This window comes from Balaenoptera ricei, chromosome 9 (genome assembly GCF_028023285.1).
Source record: "Balaenoptera ricei isolate mBalRic1 chromosome 9, mBalRic1.hap2, whole genome shotgun sequence".
Classification (NCBI taxonomy): domain Eukaryota; kingdom Metazoa; phylum Chordata; class Mammalia; order Artiodactyla; family Balaenopteridae; genus Balaenoptera; species Balaenoptera ricei.
In genome coordinates, this window is record NC_082647.1 from 77,429,593 (window position 1) to 77,452,060 (window position 22,468).

The 22,468-nt window shown below is 39.4% G+C and overlaps 1 protein-coding gene across 2 annotated transcripts in view; it reads left to right on the top strand.

Annotated features, from left to right (window-relative positions):
* ABCB1 (ATP binding cassette subfamily B member 1) overlaps positions 1-22,468 on the top strand; it is a 108,190-nt gene that overhangs the window by 14,551 nt on the left and 71,171 nt on the right. For both annotated transcript variants that reach the window (XM_059934003.1, XM_059934002.1), the window contains exons 4-6: positions 2,424-2,595; positions 13,324-13,375; positions 22,000-22,191. In XM_059934003.1, coding sequence (XP_059789986.1) covers positions 2,424-2,595; positions 13,324-13,375; positions 22,000-22,191 — 416 coding nt within the window. The remainder of the gene's footprint in view (positions 1-2,423; positions 2,596-13,323; positions 13,376-21,999; positions 22,192-22,468) is intronic.

Genomic DNA, 22,468 nt, shown 5'->3' on the forward strand with positions numbered 1-22,468 from the left:
GTTAGTTTTCGAGGTAAAATGTCCTGTGGGGTTGGTGATGAGGGAAATCCTTGTATATCAACCATCTTCTCTTCCTCTACTGAGGAATTTGATACTTTGTCCATTTTATAGTCTCTGATAGAAAATACTAGATACTAAATGGTTTCTGCTCATCTCTAACTACTTTTTATTTTTTTTCCTTAGGTGGATGAACGCTTAGTTAAGACAAAGTAAATAGTGGCAAAATTTAGCCTGTGTTTCAATGAAATACGAAAAAAAGGCAAAACATATTCTCCCTTAAAGGTTTTAATTTGTAAATAGGCTGTTTTTAGATTATGGAAAATACGTCATTAATTTAAGCTCATTTGATTACAAATCCTTCTTTCTTCCTCCCTTCCTCCCCCCCTCCCTTCCTCCCTTCCTTTCCTCCCGTCTTTCTTTCAATTTGCCTGCAATTAAAGAGATTATGCACATCTGTACTGGTCTCTGGGAAGCATGCATCTAACTCTTTCCTTTTCCTTCTTACTATGGAGACCTAATTAAATTAACATCATTTCACATTTGTGCTAATGCTGTTAGGCAGCAGATCTTTGACCCAAGCCACTTGTTTAAAGCCACAACACATGTTTCCTCAATGGTGATTTTTCTTGGTTGAAAAATCTTGAGCTGAAAAGTCGCTTCCATTCTTGGAAATCAGAGTCACAAATACAATCTTTCTGTTATTGTGCCATTATAGATTTTTGTAATTTCCCAGAACGTCCTATGCTTCTCATCAAACCCGCATATGTAAGAGAAGAAGGCAGATGAAATCAGGCATGTTCAAGGTGGTATGGCTGTAAATTGGTGCAGCCACTATGGAAAACAGTATGGAGGTTCCTCAAAAAACTAAAAATAGAACTACTATATGATTCAGTAATTCCACTTTTGGGTATAGATCCAAAGAAAACAAAAACACTAATTTGAAAAGATGTATGCATCCCAGTATTCTTAATAACATTATTTACAATTGCCAAGATATGGAAGCAGAACTAAGTGTCCGTCAACAGATGGATGGATAAAGATGTGGTATACACACACACACACACACACACACACACACAGTGGAATACTACTCAGTCATAAAAAAGAATGAAGTTCTGCCATTTGCAACGACATGGATGGATCTAGAGTGTATTATGCTTAGTGAAATAAGTCAGTCCTGAGAAAGACAGATACTGGATGTTATCACTTACATGTGGACTCTAAAAAATACAACAAATAAATATAACAAACCAGAAACAGACTCACAGATATAGAGATCAAACTGGTGTTATCAGTGGGGAGAGAGAAGGTAGGAGGGACAAGATAGGGGTAGGGATTAAAAGGGTACAAACTACTGTGTATAAAATAAATAAGCTACAAGGATATATTGTATAACACAGGGAATATAGCCAATATTTTATAATAACTTTAAATAGAGTATAATCCATAAAATTGTTGAATCACTGTTGCACACCTGAAACTAATATATTGTAAATCAACTAAACTTCAATTTAAAAAAAGAAGACAGGGCTTCCCTGGTGGCGCAGTGGTTGAGAATCTGCCTACCAATGCAGGGGACATGGGTTCGAGCCCTGGTCTGGGAAGATCCCACATGCCACGGAGCAACTGAGCCCGTGAGCCACAACTACTGAGCCTGCGCGTCTGGAGCCTATGCTCCGCAACAAGAGAGGCCACGCTAGTGAGAGGCCCGCGCACCATGATGAAGAATGGCCCCCGCTCGCCGCAACTAGAGAAAGCCCTTGCACAGAAACGAAGACCCAACACAGCCAAAAATAAATAAATAAAATTAAAAAAAATAAAAATAAAAATAAAATAAAATAAAAAAAGAAGACAGAGTGAGTCCAATATAAAGAAGCAGGTCAGAACTCAAAAAAAGAAACAAATGCCTATTTCTTTTCTTTTTTTTAATTACCTCAATACATTTATTTTTATTTATTTGTCTATTTATTTATTTATTTATTTTTGGCTGCATTGGGTCTTCATTGCCGTGCGTGGGCTTTTCTCTAGTTGCGGCGAGTGGGGGCTACTCTTTGTTGCGGTGCGCAGGCTTCTCCTTGCAGTGGCTTCTCTTGTTGCGGAGCATGGGCTCTAGGCGTGTGGGCTTCAGTAGTTGTGGCACGCAGGCTCAGTAGTTGTGGCGCACGGGCTTAGTCGCTCCGTGGCATGTGGGATCTTCCCGGACCAGGGCTTGAACCCGTGTCCCCTGCATTGGCAGGCGGATTCTTAACCACTGTGCCACCAGGGAAGTCCCAAATGCCTATTTCTAATTAGGTTATCAGACCAAGGTGGTCGCAGTAGCAGTCTGAGAACTGTTTAGATTTCAGATATATTTGGAAAGTAGAGCTAACCATCCATGAAATTGTGCTAATTGTTCCTCTTCTCTGTATTTTCTCATTTTTTAGTTTCGCTATTCGAATTGGCTTGATAAGTTGTATATGGTGTTGGGGACTATGGCCGCCATCATCCACGGAGCTGGACTCCCCCTCATGATGCTGGTTTTTGGAGACATGACGGATAGCTTTGCAAATGCAGGAAATTTAGGAAACCTAAATACTTCAAAAGTAACTGCTGGAAGTAAGTATTGTTTGCTGTACTGATTTTGTTGGAATCTTTGCAGAAAAATCATTCGCTCAGAATGAAGTTTGTGGAGCTCTTACTAAATATGCAGTAGTGTGTTTAGTGCTGTGGAGGGATCTGAGCTATAGTTCATATTTGTAATGAATCCCAGAAGATAATATTCACAAGCATTAGAGTATACAGTGGAAGTGCTGATAGAGATATATAGAAAAAGAGAGAGCTCTGTGAAGTCAGAAATATCCCAGGCAGTTTCAGGAGGAGGTTTAGGAACCTAATCTGGACTTTGAATGATAACTAGGAATCAGTTGCGAGATTCTCTGACATATCAGATTTGGGTATAAGAGACAGGAGTCTAAGATGATTCAATGGTTTTTAGCTGGAGAAACTGGATAAACTGGATGCAGTTACCATCAGTTGAGATGAGAAAGATGGAGGGGAGAGTATTTTGGCAGTACACACCAGAAATTTAATTTTGGACTTTGCCACAGGTTAGGCTCTTTGTTTTTTTAAAAACCATTTATTTATTTATTTGGTTGCACCAGGTCTTAGTTGTAGCTTGCGGACTCCTTAGTTGTGGCTTACCAGCTTCTTAGTTGCGGCATGTGAACTCTTAGTTGCGGCATGCATGTGGGATCTAGTTCCCTGACCAAGGATCGAACCCAGGCTCCCTGCCTTGGGAGCTTGGAGTCTTATCCACTGCGCCACTGGGGAAGTCCCAGGTTAGACTCCTTGGAAACATGTGAAAATGGAGAAATGGGGACAAGAGAAGTTGTTTGTGTGTGTGTGTGTGTGTGTGTGTGTGTGTTTTAGGATGAGAGAAATAACAGCTTGTTTGTATGCTAATGGAAATGATCCAAAAGAGAAGAGAAAGTGGTGCTCTGCGAGAAAGGAAAGAAATTTGAGTGATATCCTTGAGAAAGGATGGAATCTTATGCTCAAGATGGAATACTTGCTTGAGGTAGGAGCACAAATAGTTCACCCACAATAACGGGTGGGGAGAGAGAGTATTTGAGTGTCAGTGCCCAAAGGTGGGTAGACGAGGACATGAGAATTTGTGGAACTTTTCTTCTGATAACTTCAATTTTCTCAGTCAAATAAAAAGTAAGACATTTGGCTGAAAAAAGAAAGGAGATCGGAAACAAGTTTATGGAAATTCCCTGGCAGTCCAGTGGTTAGGACGCTGCGCTGTCACTGCTGAGGGCCTGGGTTTGATTCCTGGCTGGGGAACTAAAATTCCATAAGCCTTGTGGCTTGGCCAAAAGAAAAAATTAAAACAAGTTTCTTAGGAGAGTGAGAAAGTGAATGGACTAGGGTGTCACGCACACACACTTTCACACTCTCGAACTTGATTCAAGAGGGGACTGGTTGATAGCTGTGAGCTCCCAAGTCACGTTTGGTCAAGCATACCCGAAGACTTGCAACCTGCTGTGCAGTCAAGGGGTAGAAACCTTGATAAGGCCTGTTTGAGAACACACCGGAGAATAAAGTGATGTAGCTTTTGCAGGATCTTTAAGTCTCTGATGAATACTGTGAATCCTTTCCCCCAGAAAATATGCATGCCAGTAAATATGCATGCCAGTAAATATGCATGCCAGTAAATATGCATGCCAGTTGGGGGTATTTATGGATCCTCTGAGACCTGTCTGTGCATCCGGGGAACTCTTTTTTGTGATTCTGAAGAGCACATTGTTTACCCTGAGGCGGGACTGCTTCAGTTCTGTGAAGACAGGTAATGAATTGGGCCAGAAAATTTTAGAGTATGTCTGAGCTCTGTAAAATTCTTACGCATTTATTATGCCCCTTCATGGCATTCAAAGGGACCTGGCAAAAGATGTACCACATTTGGACTGGCACCTTTCTTTCATACCGTTCACCAGAAGGAAGCACTTGGTGCTCTCTTGAGTTCATTGGTTCCCAGGCATGCTATAATTTAGCAATATTCTTTGGAGTTGATTCTCTCACCGCTTTTCAGGGCTCTGTGGTAGCTCAGCTGACTTTATATGTATGTACATCTATGCCCATTCTGATCCTACCCACTTTTTATGAAACCCAGACACACACGTTGATCTAACTGTGGGAGGTGTTCTACTTGTCATGCTGTGCACCTGAATGCACCCCATGGAGGGCCAGCTGCTGAACTCGGCTGTGTTCATCAGGAAATATTGGGCTGCTAACACAACTGTTGAAAATTGGCCCAGTCTGGGAAGAGTAGACTGTTACATGGCTGCCTGAAGCTAGCAGAGCTGAACTTGGATGGGCCACAGTAAACTTACTTGTGCTATGTGGATTGGTCTTCAAAATTTATTTTTATTTTCTATTTTTTAATTTAAAAAATTTTTAAATTTATTTATTTATTTTTAGCTGTGTTGGGTCTTCGTTTCTGTGCGTGGGCTTTCTCTAGTTGCGGCGAGCGGGGGCCACTCTTCATCGCGGTGCGCGGGCCTCTCACTGTCGCGGCCTCTCTTGTTGCGGAGCACAGGCTCCAGACGCGCAGGCTCAGCAGTTGTGGCTCACGGGCTCAGTTGCTCCGCGGCATGTGGGATCTTCCCAGACCAGGGCTCGAACCCGTGTCCCCTGCATTAGCAGGCAGATTCTCAACCACTGCGCCACCAGGGAAGCCCCTAAAATTTTTTTTGTACAATGTTTCATGGTTACTTTCCATTTCCAGTTGTTACAAAATACTGGCTATATTCCCCATGTTGTACAGTACATCCCTGACCCTATCTTACACCTAGTAGTTTGTATCTCCCACTCCTCCACACCTATATTGCTCCCACACACACTGGTAACCACTAGTTAGTTCTCTGTATCTGTGAGTCTGCTTCTCTTCAAGCAAATGAGCCTGGATAAAGGTGCTTGTGATTTTAGACACGTTGTGTTAAAGGTGACAAGTTGGGTACAAGTGTAAATGATATCCAGGCAGTTTAAGAAATGAGACTGAATCTTGGCATAAAGAATTGGACTAGAGATTTTGAGTTGAAGGAATGATAAATCTCCTGGGATAGGATATGGAGAAAAGTAAAAGGAATGGGGAGTTCTAAGCCTTGAGGAAGACTCAATTTTTAGCAATAACTAAAGCCAATTTTTATTGAGCATTTAATATGTGCCGGGCACTGTTCTTAGTGCTTTACATATATTAACTCCTTTATTTCTTTCATGGGCATGAGGTTGATACTATTATTATCTATACATTACAGATGAGGAAACCAGGGCCCAGAGGGTTGAGTATATTTAAGTTGCCTGAGGTCATAGAGTTAGTAATTAGTCAGTATTTGAACCCATGCAGACCAGTCCCAAGTCCATGCACCGAAGGAGACAGAGGGACACCCAGAAAGGAAGACAGTGAGGATTATGTGTTAATCGAGAAATGAAAGTACGTGGGGGAGATCTGCCATGCCTCATTGTGGGTAACACCCAGAAGTACTCTTCAAATAAACTCTTCATTATTTATTGTCTCTAATGGTTCAGTTGATGGTACATCCACATGAATGGCTTCCCTCTTTCTCCATAACTGTATCATGGTTGGTTCTGTTTAGTCTCCTACCAGATTGTGGGCTGAGGAATGGAGCAAATGAGATACTCAAATTCTAGTACAAGTTAATAATTCAGAGAAAAAGGGAAAATGTGGAAATATATTTATATTTGTATTATATTTATAACTTATATTTATCATTTACCATTTCTACTCTCACTTCTCTAAAACTCATATGAGGAACATGGAAACTATTTGTAAAATGCCAGTTCTCAAAATAATATCTATATTTTGCTGCTTAAACTATGAGCATATAAATCACACGCAGATCTTGAATGTGTGTTTCAAGACTTTGGTGTTGTAAACAGAAAAACATTGCCATCTGTGTCCTCAAGGCTAGCATTATGAGTATTCTCCAGACTAGAATGTTAGCTAATACTTCAGTTGTAAGTACTTCATAAAAATTTCTGTGATGGATGTTTTCTTTTCATTTGCTCAAGGCTTTCCTCTGCTGCTAACCATTTCATGGGAAAAATTCTGAGAGATAAATTTCTGGAAAATTGAGTACCAAATAATGACAGAATATTTAGAAGTATATTGTTTTGTGTGGCAGTTTATTTATTTATTTATTTCATTATTTTTTAAATTATTTATTTATTTATTTGGCTGCACCAGGTCTTAGTTATGGCACGTGGGATCTTTAGTTGCTGCGTGCGGGATCTTTAGTTGCCGCATGTGGGATCTTTAGTTGTGGTGTGCAGGATCTTTTAGTTGTGACATGCAGGCTCTTAGTTGCGGCATGCATGTGGGATCTAGTTCCCTGACCAGGGATTGAACCCGGGCCCCCTGCGTTGGGAGCGTGGAGTCTTAACCATCAGGGAAGTCCCAGTGTGGTAGTTTATTTTTAAGTTTGAGTTAAAACTTAAAATATGACTAGTTTTTCTAGAATAGTAGTTGTAGTGTAGTATGGTCAGATTTTTTTTTTTTTTTTTTTTTTTTTGGTTACTATTGGGGAAATGTTTCCTCGAGCCAAAAAGTAGATTAGTTAGAATGTAATCTCTACAATATATTATAAAAGTCAGCAAAAAAAATGAAGATAGACAACACCTGACCCATTATAGGTGCTTAAGAAGTGGGATGAATAAATGAAAGACGGAATCACAGAATTTTGTAGGTGAAAAAGAGCCTAGAAAATTATCTGGCCCAAACCCATAATTTGATAGATGTAGAAACCAATGCTCAGGAAGTTGAGACAAAGTGACCAGAATGGAATTGCTTGTTAGTGGACAGAGCTGAGTTCCTGGGTCAGGAATCCTGCCTTTTATTCTGGTATTTTTCCCACTCTACTTGTGGTTTCAAACTCTGCCTAAAATTGAAGCAAACGCTAGTACTTTTCAGTTGGTCTTTTCTCTCCCTAAGGTGCCATCCTGTAGGCTTACGTATTGGTATATCAGGCAGGTCAGCCCCAAGGCACAGCTCTTCAGGCCAGTGTGAAAGCAGCACACGTGAGGTGACTGTGGCTCCCAGAGTCACCTCTGTCACCTGCAGTCAGCTCAGCCACACTGAGTGGCAGGCAAGTGCCAGAGGGATTGATCCAGGCAGAAGGTCCAAATTCCTCTTGCTTGTGTGTGTTTTTTTTTTTTAATGGGAGTATAACTGCTTTACAATGTTGTGTTCGTTTCTGCTGTACAATGAAGTGAATCAGCTCTATGTGTACATATACCCCCTCCCTCTTGGACCTCCCTCCCACCCTCCCCCCCATCCCACCCACCTAGGTCGTCACAGAGCACGGAGCTGAGTTTCCTGTGCTTTATAGCATGTTCCTGCTAGCTATCTATTTTACATATGGTAGTGTATATATGTCAGTCCTAATCCTCTTGCTTGTGTTTGATGGAGTTTCCTGCACAAGACTGGGAAAACTGGAATCCTAGCATTCTTGAGTTAGAACGGACCTTGCAGACCATTGAAAGCAGTGGTTTACTAACGTCTTTAATCAGGGAGTCCCTGGGTGTAAATTACATCTGTCATGGATGCTTGCCAGGTAAAACAGGAAGTTTGCGGCATGCGGGATCTTTTAGTTGCAGCATGCAGACTTCTTAGTTGCGGCATGTGAACTCTTAATTGTGGCATGCATGAGGGATCTAGTTCCCCTACCAGGGATCGAACCTGGGCCCCTTGCATTGGGAGTGTGGAGTCTTACCCACTGGACCACCAGGGAAGTCCCTTACTTGATTTTAGAAAAGGCTTTCCTTACCCCAGGTAGTAAGGTAGTGGTCTGCTGTATTTCTGTTTAATTCTACAACATGTGAGACACATGTACAAAATAAGAGAATGGTTGGTTGGAGTATTTTGATAAATGGTCTGTGTGTGTGGTAGCTCTGTGAAACCCTTGTACATCTTTGGGACAAGCTTGCGTACAGCAGATAGAGCAGGGTGTGCACTGAGGGTACAAAGATAAATGTACCCTCCTGTTCTCTAGGAGCTCACACCAATGGGAATGGAAGGAGGAGATGGATATAAACCATGATATGTCTATTCTAGTGTTGATTTAGTAAATTGAATCGTGTGTCAGTTACTCTGGAATCCTGTCAGTCACCCTATTTGGGGGTAAGCCACTTGGGAGGAGGTCATATTGAGCTCGTTCATGGAGGAGAGGTCTTTTCCAGGAGCAAGATCGTGGTAAAAGGGTAGAGAGAGGAGAACGAATAAAGGCTTGGAGGAGGAAAGCTGTCATCACTTCTCTACTGCATCTCGTCTTAGTATGTGGAAAGTAGTTTTTAGTCTGAAAGGGCGGAGCTTAGTCTCATGAAATTTAAGCAAAATATTTTGTCGTACCCGGTTTCCTCTCTAGTCCCCAAGGGCAAAGGCTTCAGGAACACAACAGTCAAGCAGAGACTTGGGCACTGTTTTCTTTTATGCTGCAGCTTCCCCGACCCCGACCCCGAGATGGTGACTGCGCAGTGCCCTGGCTACTGGGATGAGGAGAAAAGTGTGGGGTTAAAAATCATCTGGAAAGTCATTGTGTGACTTACTGTGGTAAGATTGCAAAGGGACCAATAGGGCATGTGATGGATCTTGGACTTTATCCTTCATGCAGTGGACTGTCATTGAAGGTTATTAACAGAAGCAATATAATTATATTCTTCTTCTCAAAGATAAAATCTGGTGGCAATATAAAGATCTGATTGGAGTAGAAAGACCAGTTAGGAAGCTCTTGTTAGAGCAGAGGTAAGAGATGACGGAGATCTGAACCAGAGCGCTAGCCATGAGGACGCAGAGCATTTTAGTGGCTTTAGGACAGATGCAGGAGTCACTGAAGCTGCAGAAGTGGTCGAGGTCATCCTGGGAGTGAGCATAAAATTCTGGGAGACACCAGCATGGGGAGAGGAGGGAGAGCATGAGGAACCGGTGAATGAGACCAAGAGAGAGGGGTCAGAGTGGTGGGAGAACCAGGAGAATGAGGTTCTGGAAGCCAGAAGAGGAGAAAGTGGTCAAGAGTCTAAGCAAGTATTTCATTAAAATAAAAGCTACACTGAAATGTTTGCCTTTTCTTGTTGGGGGAGTGGGGATAAATTAGGAGGTTGGGATTAACATACACGCACTACTGTATGTAAAATAGATAACCAACAAGGACCTACTGTATAGCACAGGGAATTCTACTCAATATTGAGTAGAGTTATATATATATATATATATATATATATATATATATATATATATGAACATATATATGAATACATATGAATATATATATGAATATATATGAATATATATATATGAATATATATATATATATGAATTACTGTGCTGTATACCTGAAACTAATACAACATTGTAAATCAACTATACTTCAATTTATAAAAAAAAAGATTTGGTTTTAGGATTAAAAAAAATTTGGCTTTTCTCTACTGATTATTTGGCTGATATTGTTATACAGCCCAGAGAGTTTCTGGATTTTCTCACTGAAAAATAATAATAATTTTTGGATACTTTTCCAGTATTCTTCTTTATAACGGTTGGTCTGGGCTGTAACCCTTTGAGATCCACACAGGTAAAAAGTTATTGGATTATATGATCTCTAAAGTCATTTCGGCCTAAAAGTTTTGGTTTTCTGAAAAAAAATGCTTCAGGATAAGAATTTTATGAGAGGCTCATAGAGGAAAGAAAAATCTCTGGGCCAGAGAGCTCTTAATTAATAAAAGTTGATTGGAGGAAAAGAAAAGTTGATTGGAGGGAGTCTAAAGAACATATCTTTATTTCATTCTTTGGTGAGTAGAGATCATGTCTGTCAGAGGACTTGAATGCTCCATTTTTAAATTTACTGGTGCACTTTGACAGCACCGAAGCACAAATAAAAGGTACTTGGTGCAAGAGTTGGTTTCTGATGACCGAAATTATATTTATTTATTTATTTTTATATTTTATTTTTGGCTGTGTTGGGTCTTCGTTTCTGTGCGAGGGCTCTCTCCAGTTGCGGCAAGCGGGGGCCACTCTTCATCGCGGTGCGCGGGCCTCTTCACTATCGCGGCCTCTCTTGTTGCGGAGCACAGGCTCCAGACGCGCAGGCTCAGTAGTTGTGGCTCACGGGCCTAGTTGCTCCGCGGCATGTGGGATCTTCCCAGACCAGGGCTCGAACCCGTGTCCCCTGCATTGGCAGGCAGATTCTCAACCACTGCACCACCAGGGAAGCCCCCGTGAAATTATATATATATACACATACACGCACACTTGGAGAGAGAGAATATTGTACACATAAACATAAAGGACTCAGTTTTGACCTTGAACATAATTTTTACTTTCTGAGCTGAATAAATGTGATAGTAGACCTAGAAGCCACCATTGCCAAAGAATGTTTGTTCAAATTCTCTTGGTCCCTTATCTCTAGAATTGAGAAAACCGGTAGTAGCAATGAGTAGAAAACAGATATTTAGTTAGACTTGAAAATTTATCTTGATTTGGTTGTGATGCAAACTATTGACTTTTCCTGCCTAGATCATCTGCAATGAGAGATCTTCTGAGACTGATTTGGAGAAAAATCCTCACCTAGCTATCAATATTTAATATCCTGTTTTATCTTTGAAAATATGGAGCAGAGGCAATCTCATAACTGATTAGAAATTAATCTGTACACTTATTCCAGTTGACATAAGGTGAAAGCTGTCGAGTTTCTCTCCTGCATGTTTTGCTACATCTCTGCATCTCTGTATGACTTCCTACTTTCTCTATTACTCCTAAATGCAGTCTTCCGTGGGGTCCTGTGCTTGGTTGTCATCTCCTCCCTACCTGCCATCCTGTCCTCACAGATGAGAATAGATGGCTTTTTTCTTTCTTGAATTTAGCTATGACCTCTTAAGATGTGAGACTCCTACATCTTAAGACCTAACTCTGTCTAGAACTGGAGGGCCACAGTTTGAATACTTACTGGACATCTTCAGTAGAATGTCCCAGGTACCACAGAATAAAGATCTTCAGAACTGAACTAATAATCTGCTCACGTCTGCCCAGATCTCCTCTTTTTGCTGACTTCTTATTTCCCACCACGACATCACCATTCTCCCGATGCTTAAACTCAAGGTCTTGGTCGTTTTTTATTGTTACTCTAGCTACTTCTGTTCCATCGGTTGCTAGAGCCTGTAACTTCTCACTCTCTCAATCTTACGGGTACTTTCCTTCTTTCCTATTCTCATTTCCACCCTCTTTCCTTGCGTAATTGCAGTAGCTCCATCTGTCAGTCTCCCCCGTTCCAGTTAAACTTACACATTTCTGGTAGCTAAGTCATCCTAGACCAAACCTCTACTCTTGTCCTTTTCTGCTCAAAACCACGGAATGCCTACTAGTTTTTATACACCGTACCTGTGGAGCCTAGATTATCTTTCAACCATATGTCCACCTGCTTCCATCCAGACAACACACCCACCCCACCGCCAAAGCGGCTTATTCATTCTTCAGACATGCACTGAACTTTGGTCTATGTCGTTCCCTTTGCCAGAAAAACTTTTCTTCCTCTTTCCCACACCTGTCAAAATCACACTCATCTGACCCAGGCTCTCTCACGTTATACTGTAACTTTTGAAATGACTACAAGATTTATAGTGTGCCTCCCTATTGATCCAGCCATCTTGATTATGACAACTTATCCTGCAAAAATATTCACCGTATTTAATATATAGGTACAGGTTTAATGCAGCATTGCTTGTAAAAGTAAGATATTGGAAGCAACTGAAATAGATGCAACTTAGAAAAAATAAAGGTACACATATATACACACATACTGACGTGGAAAATCGGCCAGAGTGTGGACTGTGTTTAAGCATGTATGTGTATATGTGTATGTGTGTACTTGTATACAGAAAAGAAAATCTGAAAAGAATTCACCCCAGAATAATGAACAGTGGCTAGTGCGTGCGTGCGTGCGTGTGTGTGTGTGTGTGTGTATTTAGGCCGGGGTGTTAAAGTTTTAATGTACCTTGTCCCAAAACGTTAACATTTGCTAATACTGCATGATGAGCCGACTGGTATTTATGACATTTTTCTTTGTGTTTTATATATATATATTTATTTTAGCAATTCTTTTATTTATATTTTTTTATTTAGTTGCGGCTCCCTGGCTCCTTAGTTGCGGTAGGTGGGCTCCTTAGTTGCGGCTCGCCGGCTCCTTAGTTGTGGCTCACGGGCTCCTTAGTTGTGGCATGTGAACTCTTAGTTGCGGCATGCATGTGGGATCTAGTTCCCTGACCAGGGATCGAACCCGGGCCCCCTGCGTTGGGAGCTCAGAGTCTTAACCGCTGCACCACCAGGGAAGTCCCTGTATTTTATATTTTTCAAATAAAAATAAAAACTGGAGAAATGCAGTGTTCGATTTGAAATACTAAGCGCTTTAGTGTCAAGTCTGCACTGATATTTATCAGGACAAAGGCACCTAGAAAGGATTTTTCTCTATGTCATCTTGCAGTGATATTTCATAAAATATTTTAATCCAGGGACACTAGTATTTCTGCTGACAGACTCCTTCTTAATCAGTGTGGCTTTCTTCTTGCAAATAAGCTTCATTGAATTTAGTGTGTGTGTGGTTGCACACAGCTGGTAGTAAAAGATTTGAATGGATGCCATGGTGCTTACACATAATTGAAATTAAATCAGTTTGACCTATTTTTGTGTAAATTGTTAAGTGACACAAGTTTGATTCATTTTTATATACTTATTTTTAATGGAAAACAAAGAGACATAACGGTATATGCTTTGTGGTGATCTAGGTTTTAAGAACAGTACGTATTTTGGCAAAAAGCTGGAGGAGGAAATGACCACGTAAGTAGATGTTTTCCTTACTATTGCTAAGCATTTCAGTCTCAATCCAATTGTAGCAATGTTTAAAATTTTGCATTATTATAATAAAGATTCAAAGTTTTGAGGAGAGCAACATCATTGTTTCTAGGAGGATACAATGTAGGATTTTTTGTTTGAAGAAAATAATTTGCTGCGTAAGATGTGCTAAAGTTAAGGTTCAGCCTGGATTAGACTGATGTATGCATTAGTAAATATAGAATATCATGTATAGGGAAATTAGAGGAGTTCAAAGTGGCCTTATTTAAAATGCAGTTAAATTAAGAATCACATTATTTGCAATGGCTTTGTAACTATTAGTTTGATTCCTGGATATTTTGTCGTGACATGATGAGATCAGTCAACAGGATTTTTTTTTTTTAACACAGCGTCTAATTCTAAACAGTGAAACAAGGCATCCCAGAATAAATATAGTCCTTTTAACCTTAACTCACCTTGGGGAAGCTTTCATTAATGATTTGCTTATCTTGAAGTTTGCTCTCAGAACAGCTTATAAAACATGTCCAAACGTATTAGTTGGTGATTCAGAAGATGATGATTCCACATTATCCTATAAATGGTTCTGTAGATTTGAGGAAAATGGAGATATTTGACCATATTTTGAAAGATGAGAATTACCTCCAAATATTCCTATAGAGAGGCATTTTAAAAATATTGATGAAAAACAGAATGTCTTGTAATCATCTTATAAATGCTTAAACACAAGTGTGTTTTGAGTAAACATAGACTGACGGCCTACAATACATTAATTCATTCTCAAAGCACGCATTCTACTTCTTAAATGAGGTTTCTTTTTAACTATCTCTTGCTATATCATTAACACTTGGATAATAATTAAATATTGTTATCTATTAACTAAAATTTAGTATTCTAATTACATCTTCCCTGATAAATACATTGTAAATTACCAGGTATAGCTTGGGGAAGATATGTTTACACCAAGTTGCAAACATTGACATCAGCAACTATCTGGTTATCACACTGACATTTTTTTTTTTTAAACATCTTTATTGGAGTATAATTGCTTTACAATGGTGTGTTAGTTTCTGCTTTATAACAAAGTGAATCATATACATATGTTCCCATATCTCTTCCCTCTTTCATCTCCCTCCCTCCCTCCCTCCCTATCCCACCCCTCTAGGTGGTCACAAAGCACAGAGCTGATCTCCCTGTGCTATGCGGCTGCTTCCCACTAGCTATCTGTTTTACGTTTGGTAGTGTATATATGTCCATGCCACTCTCTCACTTTGTCACATCTTACCCTTCCCCCTCCCCGTGTCCTCAGGTCCATTCTCTAGCAGGTCTGTGTCTTTATTCCCGTCTTGCCCCTAGGTTCTTCATGACCTTTTTTTTGTTTTTTTTCCCTTAGATTCCATATATATGTGTTAGCATACAGTATTTGTTTTTCTGTTTCTGACTTACTTCACTCTGTATGACAGACTCTAGGTCCATCCACCTCACTACAAATAACTCAATTTCGTTTCTTTTTCACACTGCCATTTTTATAGCTTCTGCATGGTTTATACAAGCATTTTTCTTTGAGGGTGGCAAGTAGTGAACTTTTAAAAATGGGAATTTTGGAATCCTGTATTTCATTTTAGCATGTTTGTCTTTACCTAAAATGTAAGTGCTTAGTGAAGCCCATGAGTTGCTTGCTTTTTTCAGCATGAAGACTCAGATGAGGAAACACAAATTTAGCATTTCTAGATGGTCAAGGGTCTGGGTTTAGAAGATGCTCATGTTCTTTATTTTTAGAATTTAAACTGGAAGGACTGCTACTTGATTCATTAAGCATTTCAGGATAACTTATGATGGCCAGTTGGGCAGATGATATAAAAATACTTTTCATTTTCAGTTGTCTCGTGGCACGTAAGCTCTGCCAGATTAATAACCCAAAAGATCAGGGGACCATTTCCATCTCTTGGTTCCACTTTCTGGCAAATTCTGTCACTTCTTTCCATTCTCCAATGTGCAGAAACCACCCCAAGTGCTCATCAGCTGATATGGAGGTAATCCAAGTACGCAGGATGACAGTGGTAGGTTACCTGATGCTGTGATGCTTCAAGGCACCACACAAGTCTTTCACAATAACCGGCATTCTCTGGGTGCTAACTATGTGCTGGGCATGGGCCCAAGTGTATTCATACATTACTGTGTAACAGTTTTTTTTTTTTTTAATGGCCGTGCCTCGCGGCATGCAGGATCTTAGTTCCCCAACCAGGGATCGAACCCGCACCCCCTGCAGTGGAAGCGTGGAGTCTTAACCGCTGGACCGCCAGGGAAGTCCCACTGTGTTATAGTTCTTTTTTTTTTTTTCTCACACATACACACTGTATTTTATTTTTACAAGAGATAAATAGACTGACACCAAGCATTGTACATGGATGACCACAACAAAAGCAACAATGATTGCAATTACCAAACATGAAACACACTCATACTATGTCATAATATTGACATTCAGTCCAGTAATCCTCCACTGTAACAGCTCCTTTACTTTGCAGTGAAAATTGATTTGTATATTCTTTGCCTCTGAGTCCTTGTGGGATTTTTTTTTTTTTTAATTCAGACAGAAAGTCACAAAAATTATACTCATCCTCATCAGTTCACTCAGTCCCATGTAATTAATTTTTTTTTCATCTTGATCTTTTGTTAGCACTTTTATGAGTTCATCAGTTTTTCATTAGAGTTCTGAAAATGCTTATTCATTCAGTTCAGCAGTACAGTCAGTTACCAGAAACCTGTACTTGTCAGAGTCTTTTCCATGAATTTCTTGAAGATGAAACCCTTTTATAGGAACATATTTGCAAAATCATCAGAGTACACCCAGAACTGTCTGTAAATGACAAAAGACTTAAAAATGACCACGGTTAAAGATTAGATGAAAGTTCATAATAATGCAGTTGACAAGAAAATTAGTTATTTCTGAGATATACATTTTAAAGTAATAACTAGGATTATGACTTATAACATTATACCAGAACATATAAGATTTTTAGAAATTTCATGTAATGTCTGAAACATTTATATTAACATATTTCCATACATATTTCCATACAAATACAAATATAAGATTTTTAGAAATTTCATGTAATGTCTGAAACATTTATATTAACATATTTCCATACAAATAACCCAATGAAAGTTTAGTATTAGTTGTTTTGTTTGTTTTTTTATACTGCAGGTTCTTATTAAGCACCAATTTTATACACATCAGTGTATACATGTCAATCCCAATCGCCCAATTCAGCACACCACCATCCCCACCTCACCGCAGTTTTCCCCCCTTGGTGTCCATATGTCCATTCTCTACATCTGTGTCTCAACTTCTGCCCTGCAAACTGGCTCATCTGTACCATTTTTCTAGGTTCCACATACATGCATTAATATACGATATTTGTTTTTCTCTTTCTGACTTACTTCACTCTGTATGACAGTCTCTAGATCCATCCAGGTCTCAACAAATGACTCAATTTCGTTCCTTTTTATGGCTGAGTAATATTCCATTGTATATATGTACCACAACTTCTTTATCCATTCGTCTGTTGATGGGCATTTAGGTTGCTTCCATGACCTGGCTATTGTAAATAGTGCTGCAATGAACATTCGGGTGCATGTGTATTTTTGAATTACGGTTTTCTCTGGGTATATGCCCAGTAGTGGGATTGCTGGGTCATATGGTAATTCTATTTTTAGTTTTTTAAGGAACCTCCATATTATTCTCCATAGTGGCTGTATCAATTCACACTCCCACCAACAGTGCAAGAGGTTTCCCTTTTCTCCACACCCTCTCCAGCATTTGTTGTTTGTAGATTTTCTGATGATGCCCATTCTAACAGGAGTGAGGTGATACCTCATTGTAGTTTTGATTTGCATTTCTCTAATAATTAGTGATGTTGAGCATCTTTTCATGTGCTTCATGGCCGTCTGTATGTCTTCTTTGGAGAAATGTCTATTTAGGTCTTCTGCGCATTTTTGGATTGGGGTGTTTGTTTCTTTAATATTGAGCTGAATGAGCTGTTTATATAGTTTGGAGATTAATCCTTTGTCCGTTGATTCATTTGCAAATATTTTCTCCCATTCTGAGGGTTGTCTTTTCGTCTTGTTTATGGTTTCCTTTGCTGTGCAAAAGCTTTGAAGTTTCATTAGGTCCCACTTGTTTATTTTTGTTTTTATTTCCATTACTCTAGGAGGTGGATCAAAAAAGATCTTGCTGTGATTTATGTCAAAGAGTGTTCTTCCTATGTTTTCCTCTAAGAGTTTTATAGTGTCCAGGCTTATATTTAGGTCTCTAATCCATTTTGAGTTTATTTTTGTGTATGGTGTTAGGGAGTATTCTAATTTCATTCTTTTACATGTAGCTGTCCAGTTTTCCCAGCACCACTTATTGAAGAGACTGTCTTTTCTCCATTGTATATCTTTGCCTCCTTTGTCATAGATTAGTTGACCATAGGTGCATGGGTTAATCTCTGGGCTTTCTATCTTGTTCCATTGATCTATGTTTCTGTTTTTGTGCCAGTACCATATTGTCTTGATTACTGTAGCTTTGTAGTAGAGTCTGAAGTCAGGGAGTCTGATTCCTCCAGCTCCATTTTTTTGCCTCAAGACTGCTTTGGCTATTCGGGGTCTTTTGTGTCTCCATACAAATTTTAAGATGATTTGTTCTAGCTCCGTAAAAAATGCCATTGGTAATTTGATAGGGATTGCATTGAATCTGTAGATTGCTTTGGGTAGTATACTCATTTTCACAATGTTGATTCTTCCAATCCAAGAACATGGTGTATCTCTCCATCTGTTGGTATCATCTTTAATTTCTTTCATCAGTGTCTTATAGTTTTCTGCATACAGGTCTTTTGTCTCCCTAGGTAGGTTTATTCCTAGGTATTTTATTCTTTATGTTGCAATGGTAAATGGGAGTGTTTCCATAATTTCTCTTTCAGATTTTTCATCATTAGTGTATAGGAATGCAAGAGATTTCTGTGCATTAACTTTGTGTCCTGCAACTTTCCCATATTCATTAATTAGCTCTAGCAGTTTTCTGGTGGCAGTTTTAGGATTCTCTATGTATAGTATCATGTCATCCGCAAACAGTGACAGTTTTACTTCTTCTTTTCCAATTTGTATTCCTTTTATTTCTTTTTCTTCTCTGATTGCCGTGGCTAGGACTTCCAGAACTATGTTGAATAATAGTGGTGAGAGTGGACATCCTTGTCTCGTTCCTGATCTTAGAGGAAATGCTTTCAGTTTTTCACCACTGAGAATGATGTTTGCTGTGGGTTTGTCATATATGGCCTTTATTATGTTAAGGTAGATTCCCTCTATGCCCACTTTCTGGAGAGTTTTTATCAGAAATGGGTGTTGAATTTTGTCAAAAGCTTTTTCTGCATCTATTGAGATGATCATATGGTTTTTATTCTTCAATTTGTTAATATGGTGTATCACATTGATTGATTTGCGTATATTGAAGAATCCTTGCATCCCTGGGATAAATCCCACTTGATCGTGGTGTATGATCCTTTTAATGTGTTGTTGGATTCTGTTTGCTAGTATTTTGTTGAGGATTTTTGCATCTATATTCATCAGTGATATTGGTCTGTAATTTTCTTTTTTTGTAGTGTCTTTGTCTGGTTTTGGTATCAGGGTGATGGTGGCCTCATAGAATGAGTTTGGGAGTGTTCCTTCCTCTGCAATTCTTTGGAAGAGTTTGAGAAGGATGGGTGTTAGCTCTTCTCTAAATGTTTGATAAAATTCACCTGTGAAGCCATCTGGTCCTGGAGTTTTGTTTGTTGGAAGATTTTTAATCACAGTTTCAATTTCATTACTTGTGATTGGTCTGTTCATATTTTCTGTTTCTTCCTGGTTCAGTCTTGGAAGGTTATACCTTTCTAAGAATTTGTCCATTTCTTCCAGGTTGTCCATTTTATTGGCATAAAGTTGCTTGTAGTAGTCTCTTAGGATGCTTTGTATTTCTGCGGTGTCTGTTGTAACTTCTCCTTTTTCATTTCTGATTTTATTGATTTGAGTCCTCTCCCTCTTTTTCTTGATGAGTCTGGCTAATGGCTTATCAATTTTGTTTATCTTCTCAAAGAACCAACTTTTAGTTTTATTGATCTTTGCTATTGTTTTCTTTGTTTCTATTTCATTTATTTCCACTCTGATCTTTATGATTTCTTTCCTTCTGCTAACTTTGGGTTTTGTTTGTTCTTCTTTCTCTAGTTTCTTTAGGTGTAAGGTTAGATTGTTTACTTGAGATTTTTCTTGTTTCTTTAGGTAGGCTTGTATAGCTATAAACTTCCCTCTTAGAACCGCTTTTGCTGCATCCCATAGGTTTTGGGTCGTCGTGTTTTCATTGTCATTTGTCTCTAGGTATTTTTTTATTTCCTCTTTGATTTCTTCAGTGATCTCTTGGTTATTTAGTAACGTATTGTTTAGCCTCCATGTGTTTGTCTTTTTTACGTTTTTTTCCCTGTAATTCATTTCTAATCTCATAGCGTTGTGGTCAGAAAAGATGCTTGATATGATTTCAATTTTCTTAAATTTACTGAGGCTTGATTTGTGACCCAAGATGTGATCTATCCTGGAGAATGTTCCATGCGCACTTGAGAAGAACGTGTAATCTGCTGTTTTTGGATGGAATGACCTATATATATCAATTAAATCTATCTGGTCTATTGTGTCATTTAAAGCTTCTGTTTCCTTATTTATTTTCATTTTGGATGATCTGTCCATTGGTGTAAGTGAGGTGTTAAAGTCCCCCACTATTATTGTGTTACTGTCAATTTCCTCTTTTATGGCTGTTAGCAGTTGCCTTATGTATTGAGGTGCTCCTATGTTGGGTGCATATATATTTATAATTGTTATATCTTCTTCTTGGATTGATCCCTGTATCATTATGTAGTGTCCTTCCTTGTCTCTTGTAACATTCTTTATTTTAAAGTCTGTTTTATCTGATATGAGTATAGCTACTCCAGCTTTCTTTTGATTTCCATTTGCATGGAATATCTTTTTCCATCCCCTCACTTTCAGTCTGTATGTGTCCCTAGGTCTAAAGTGGGTCTCTTGTAGACAGCATATATATGGGTCTTGTTTTTGTATCCATTCAGCCAGTCTATGTCTTTTGGTTGGGGCATTTAATCCATTCACGTTTAAGGTAATAATCGATATGTATGTTCCTATGACCATTTTCTTAATTGTTTTGGGTTTGTTTTTGTAGGTCCTTTTCTTCTCTTGTGTTTCCCACTTAGAGAAGTTCCTTTAGCATTTGTTGTAGAGCTGGTTTGGTGGTGCTGAATTCTCTTAGCTTTTGCTTGTCTGTAAAGCTTTTGATTTCTCCATCAAATCTAAATGAGATCCTTGCCGGGTAGAGTAATCTTGGTTGTAGGTTCTTCCCTTTCATCACTTTAAGTATATCATGCCACTCCCTTCTGGCTTGCAGAGTTTCTGCTGAGAAATCAGCTGTTAACCTTATGGGAGTTCCCTTGTATGTTATTTGTCGTTTTTCCCTTGCTGCTTTCAATAATTTTTCTTTGTCTTTAATTTTTGCCACTTTGATTACTATGTGTCTCGGCGTGTTTCTCCTTGGGTTTATCCTGTATGGGACTCTCTGCGCTTCGTGGACTTGGGTGGCTATTTCCTTCCCATGTTAGGGAAGTTTTCGACTATAATCTCTTCAAATATTTTCTCTGGTCCTTTCTCTCTCTCTTCTCCTTCTGGGACCCCTATAATGCGAATGTTGTTGCGTTTAATGTTGTCCCAGAGGTCTCTTAGGCTGTCTTCATTTCTTTTCATTCTTTTTTCTTTAGTCTGTTCCGCAGCAGTGAATTCCATCATTCTGTCTTCCAGGTCACTTATCCGTTCTTCTGCCTCAGTTATTCTGCTATTGATTCCTTCTACTGTAGTTTTCATTTCAGTTATTGTATTGGTCATCTCTGTTTGTTTGTTCTTTAATTCTTCTAGGTCTTTGTTAATCATTTCTTGCATCTTCTCAATCTTTGCCTCCATTCTTATTCCGAGGTCCTGGATCATCTTCACTATCATTATTCTGAATTCTTTTTCTGGAAGGTTACCTATCTCCACTTCATTTAGTTGTTTGTCTGGGGTTTTTTCTTGTTCCTTCATTTGGTACATAGCCCTCTGCCTTTTCATCTTCTCTGTCTTTCTGTAACTGTGGTTTTTGGTCCACAGGCTGCAGGATTGTAGTTTTTCTTGCTTCTGCTCTCTGCCCTCTGGTGGTTGAGGCTATCTAAGAGGCTTGATGGGAGGCTCTGGTGGTGGGTAGAGCTGACTGTTGTTGTGTCTGTGTTATAGTTCTTATCTCCGTTTTACTAATCAGAAAACTGAGGCTTAGATAGGTTAAACAAGGCTACACAGCAGTTAAGTGAAGAGCGGGGCTTTGAGCCAGAACAGAAACCACACTCTTAACCATTACACTGTAACAGGGCAGCCATAGTTGGATGCCGACCATCAACTCTGCTTGTGAAGGAGGTCAAGATAGCCAGATAACCAAAAAAGGCAGGATGAGTGGTCTGTTGTGGAAAGGTGCATTGATGAGAAAGCAGAGCATGTGCAGTTTTCTTGTCGTTTTTCAGGTACGCCTATTATTACAGTGGAATCGGTGCTGGCGTGCTTGTCGCCGCTTACATCCAGGTTTCATTCTGGTGCCTGGCAGCAGGAAGACAAGTATACAAAATTAGAAAACAGTTTTTTCATGCTATCATGCGGCAGGAGATAGGCTGGTTTGATGTGCATGACATTGGGGAGCTTAACACCCGGCTCACAGAGTAAGTACCTGGGTTTATGTCGAACTCTGACGTGCTTCTTATTCTTAAAAAATGAAAGAGAAGTCATCAGATCTGTTAGGAGACGTTAGTGCATCCCTCAGAAGTAATTATGAAACGAAATTCCTTCTGAGCCGCAATCGTGTCTCACTCATATTTTCATTCCCAGAACGCTGGCAGGGTATGAGGGGACCCGCGTGACTAGCGGTGAATGAGGGGTTGGACTTGCCAGACTCAGGAAAATCCTCTGGGAGTGTGCATTAGAGCAGCAACATGATGC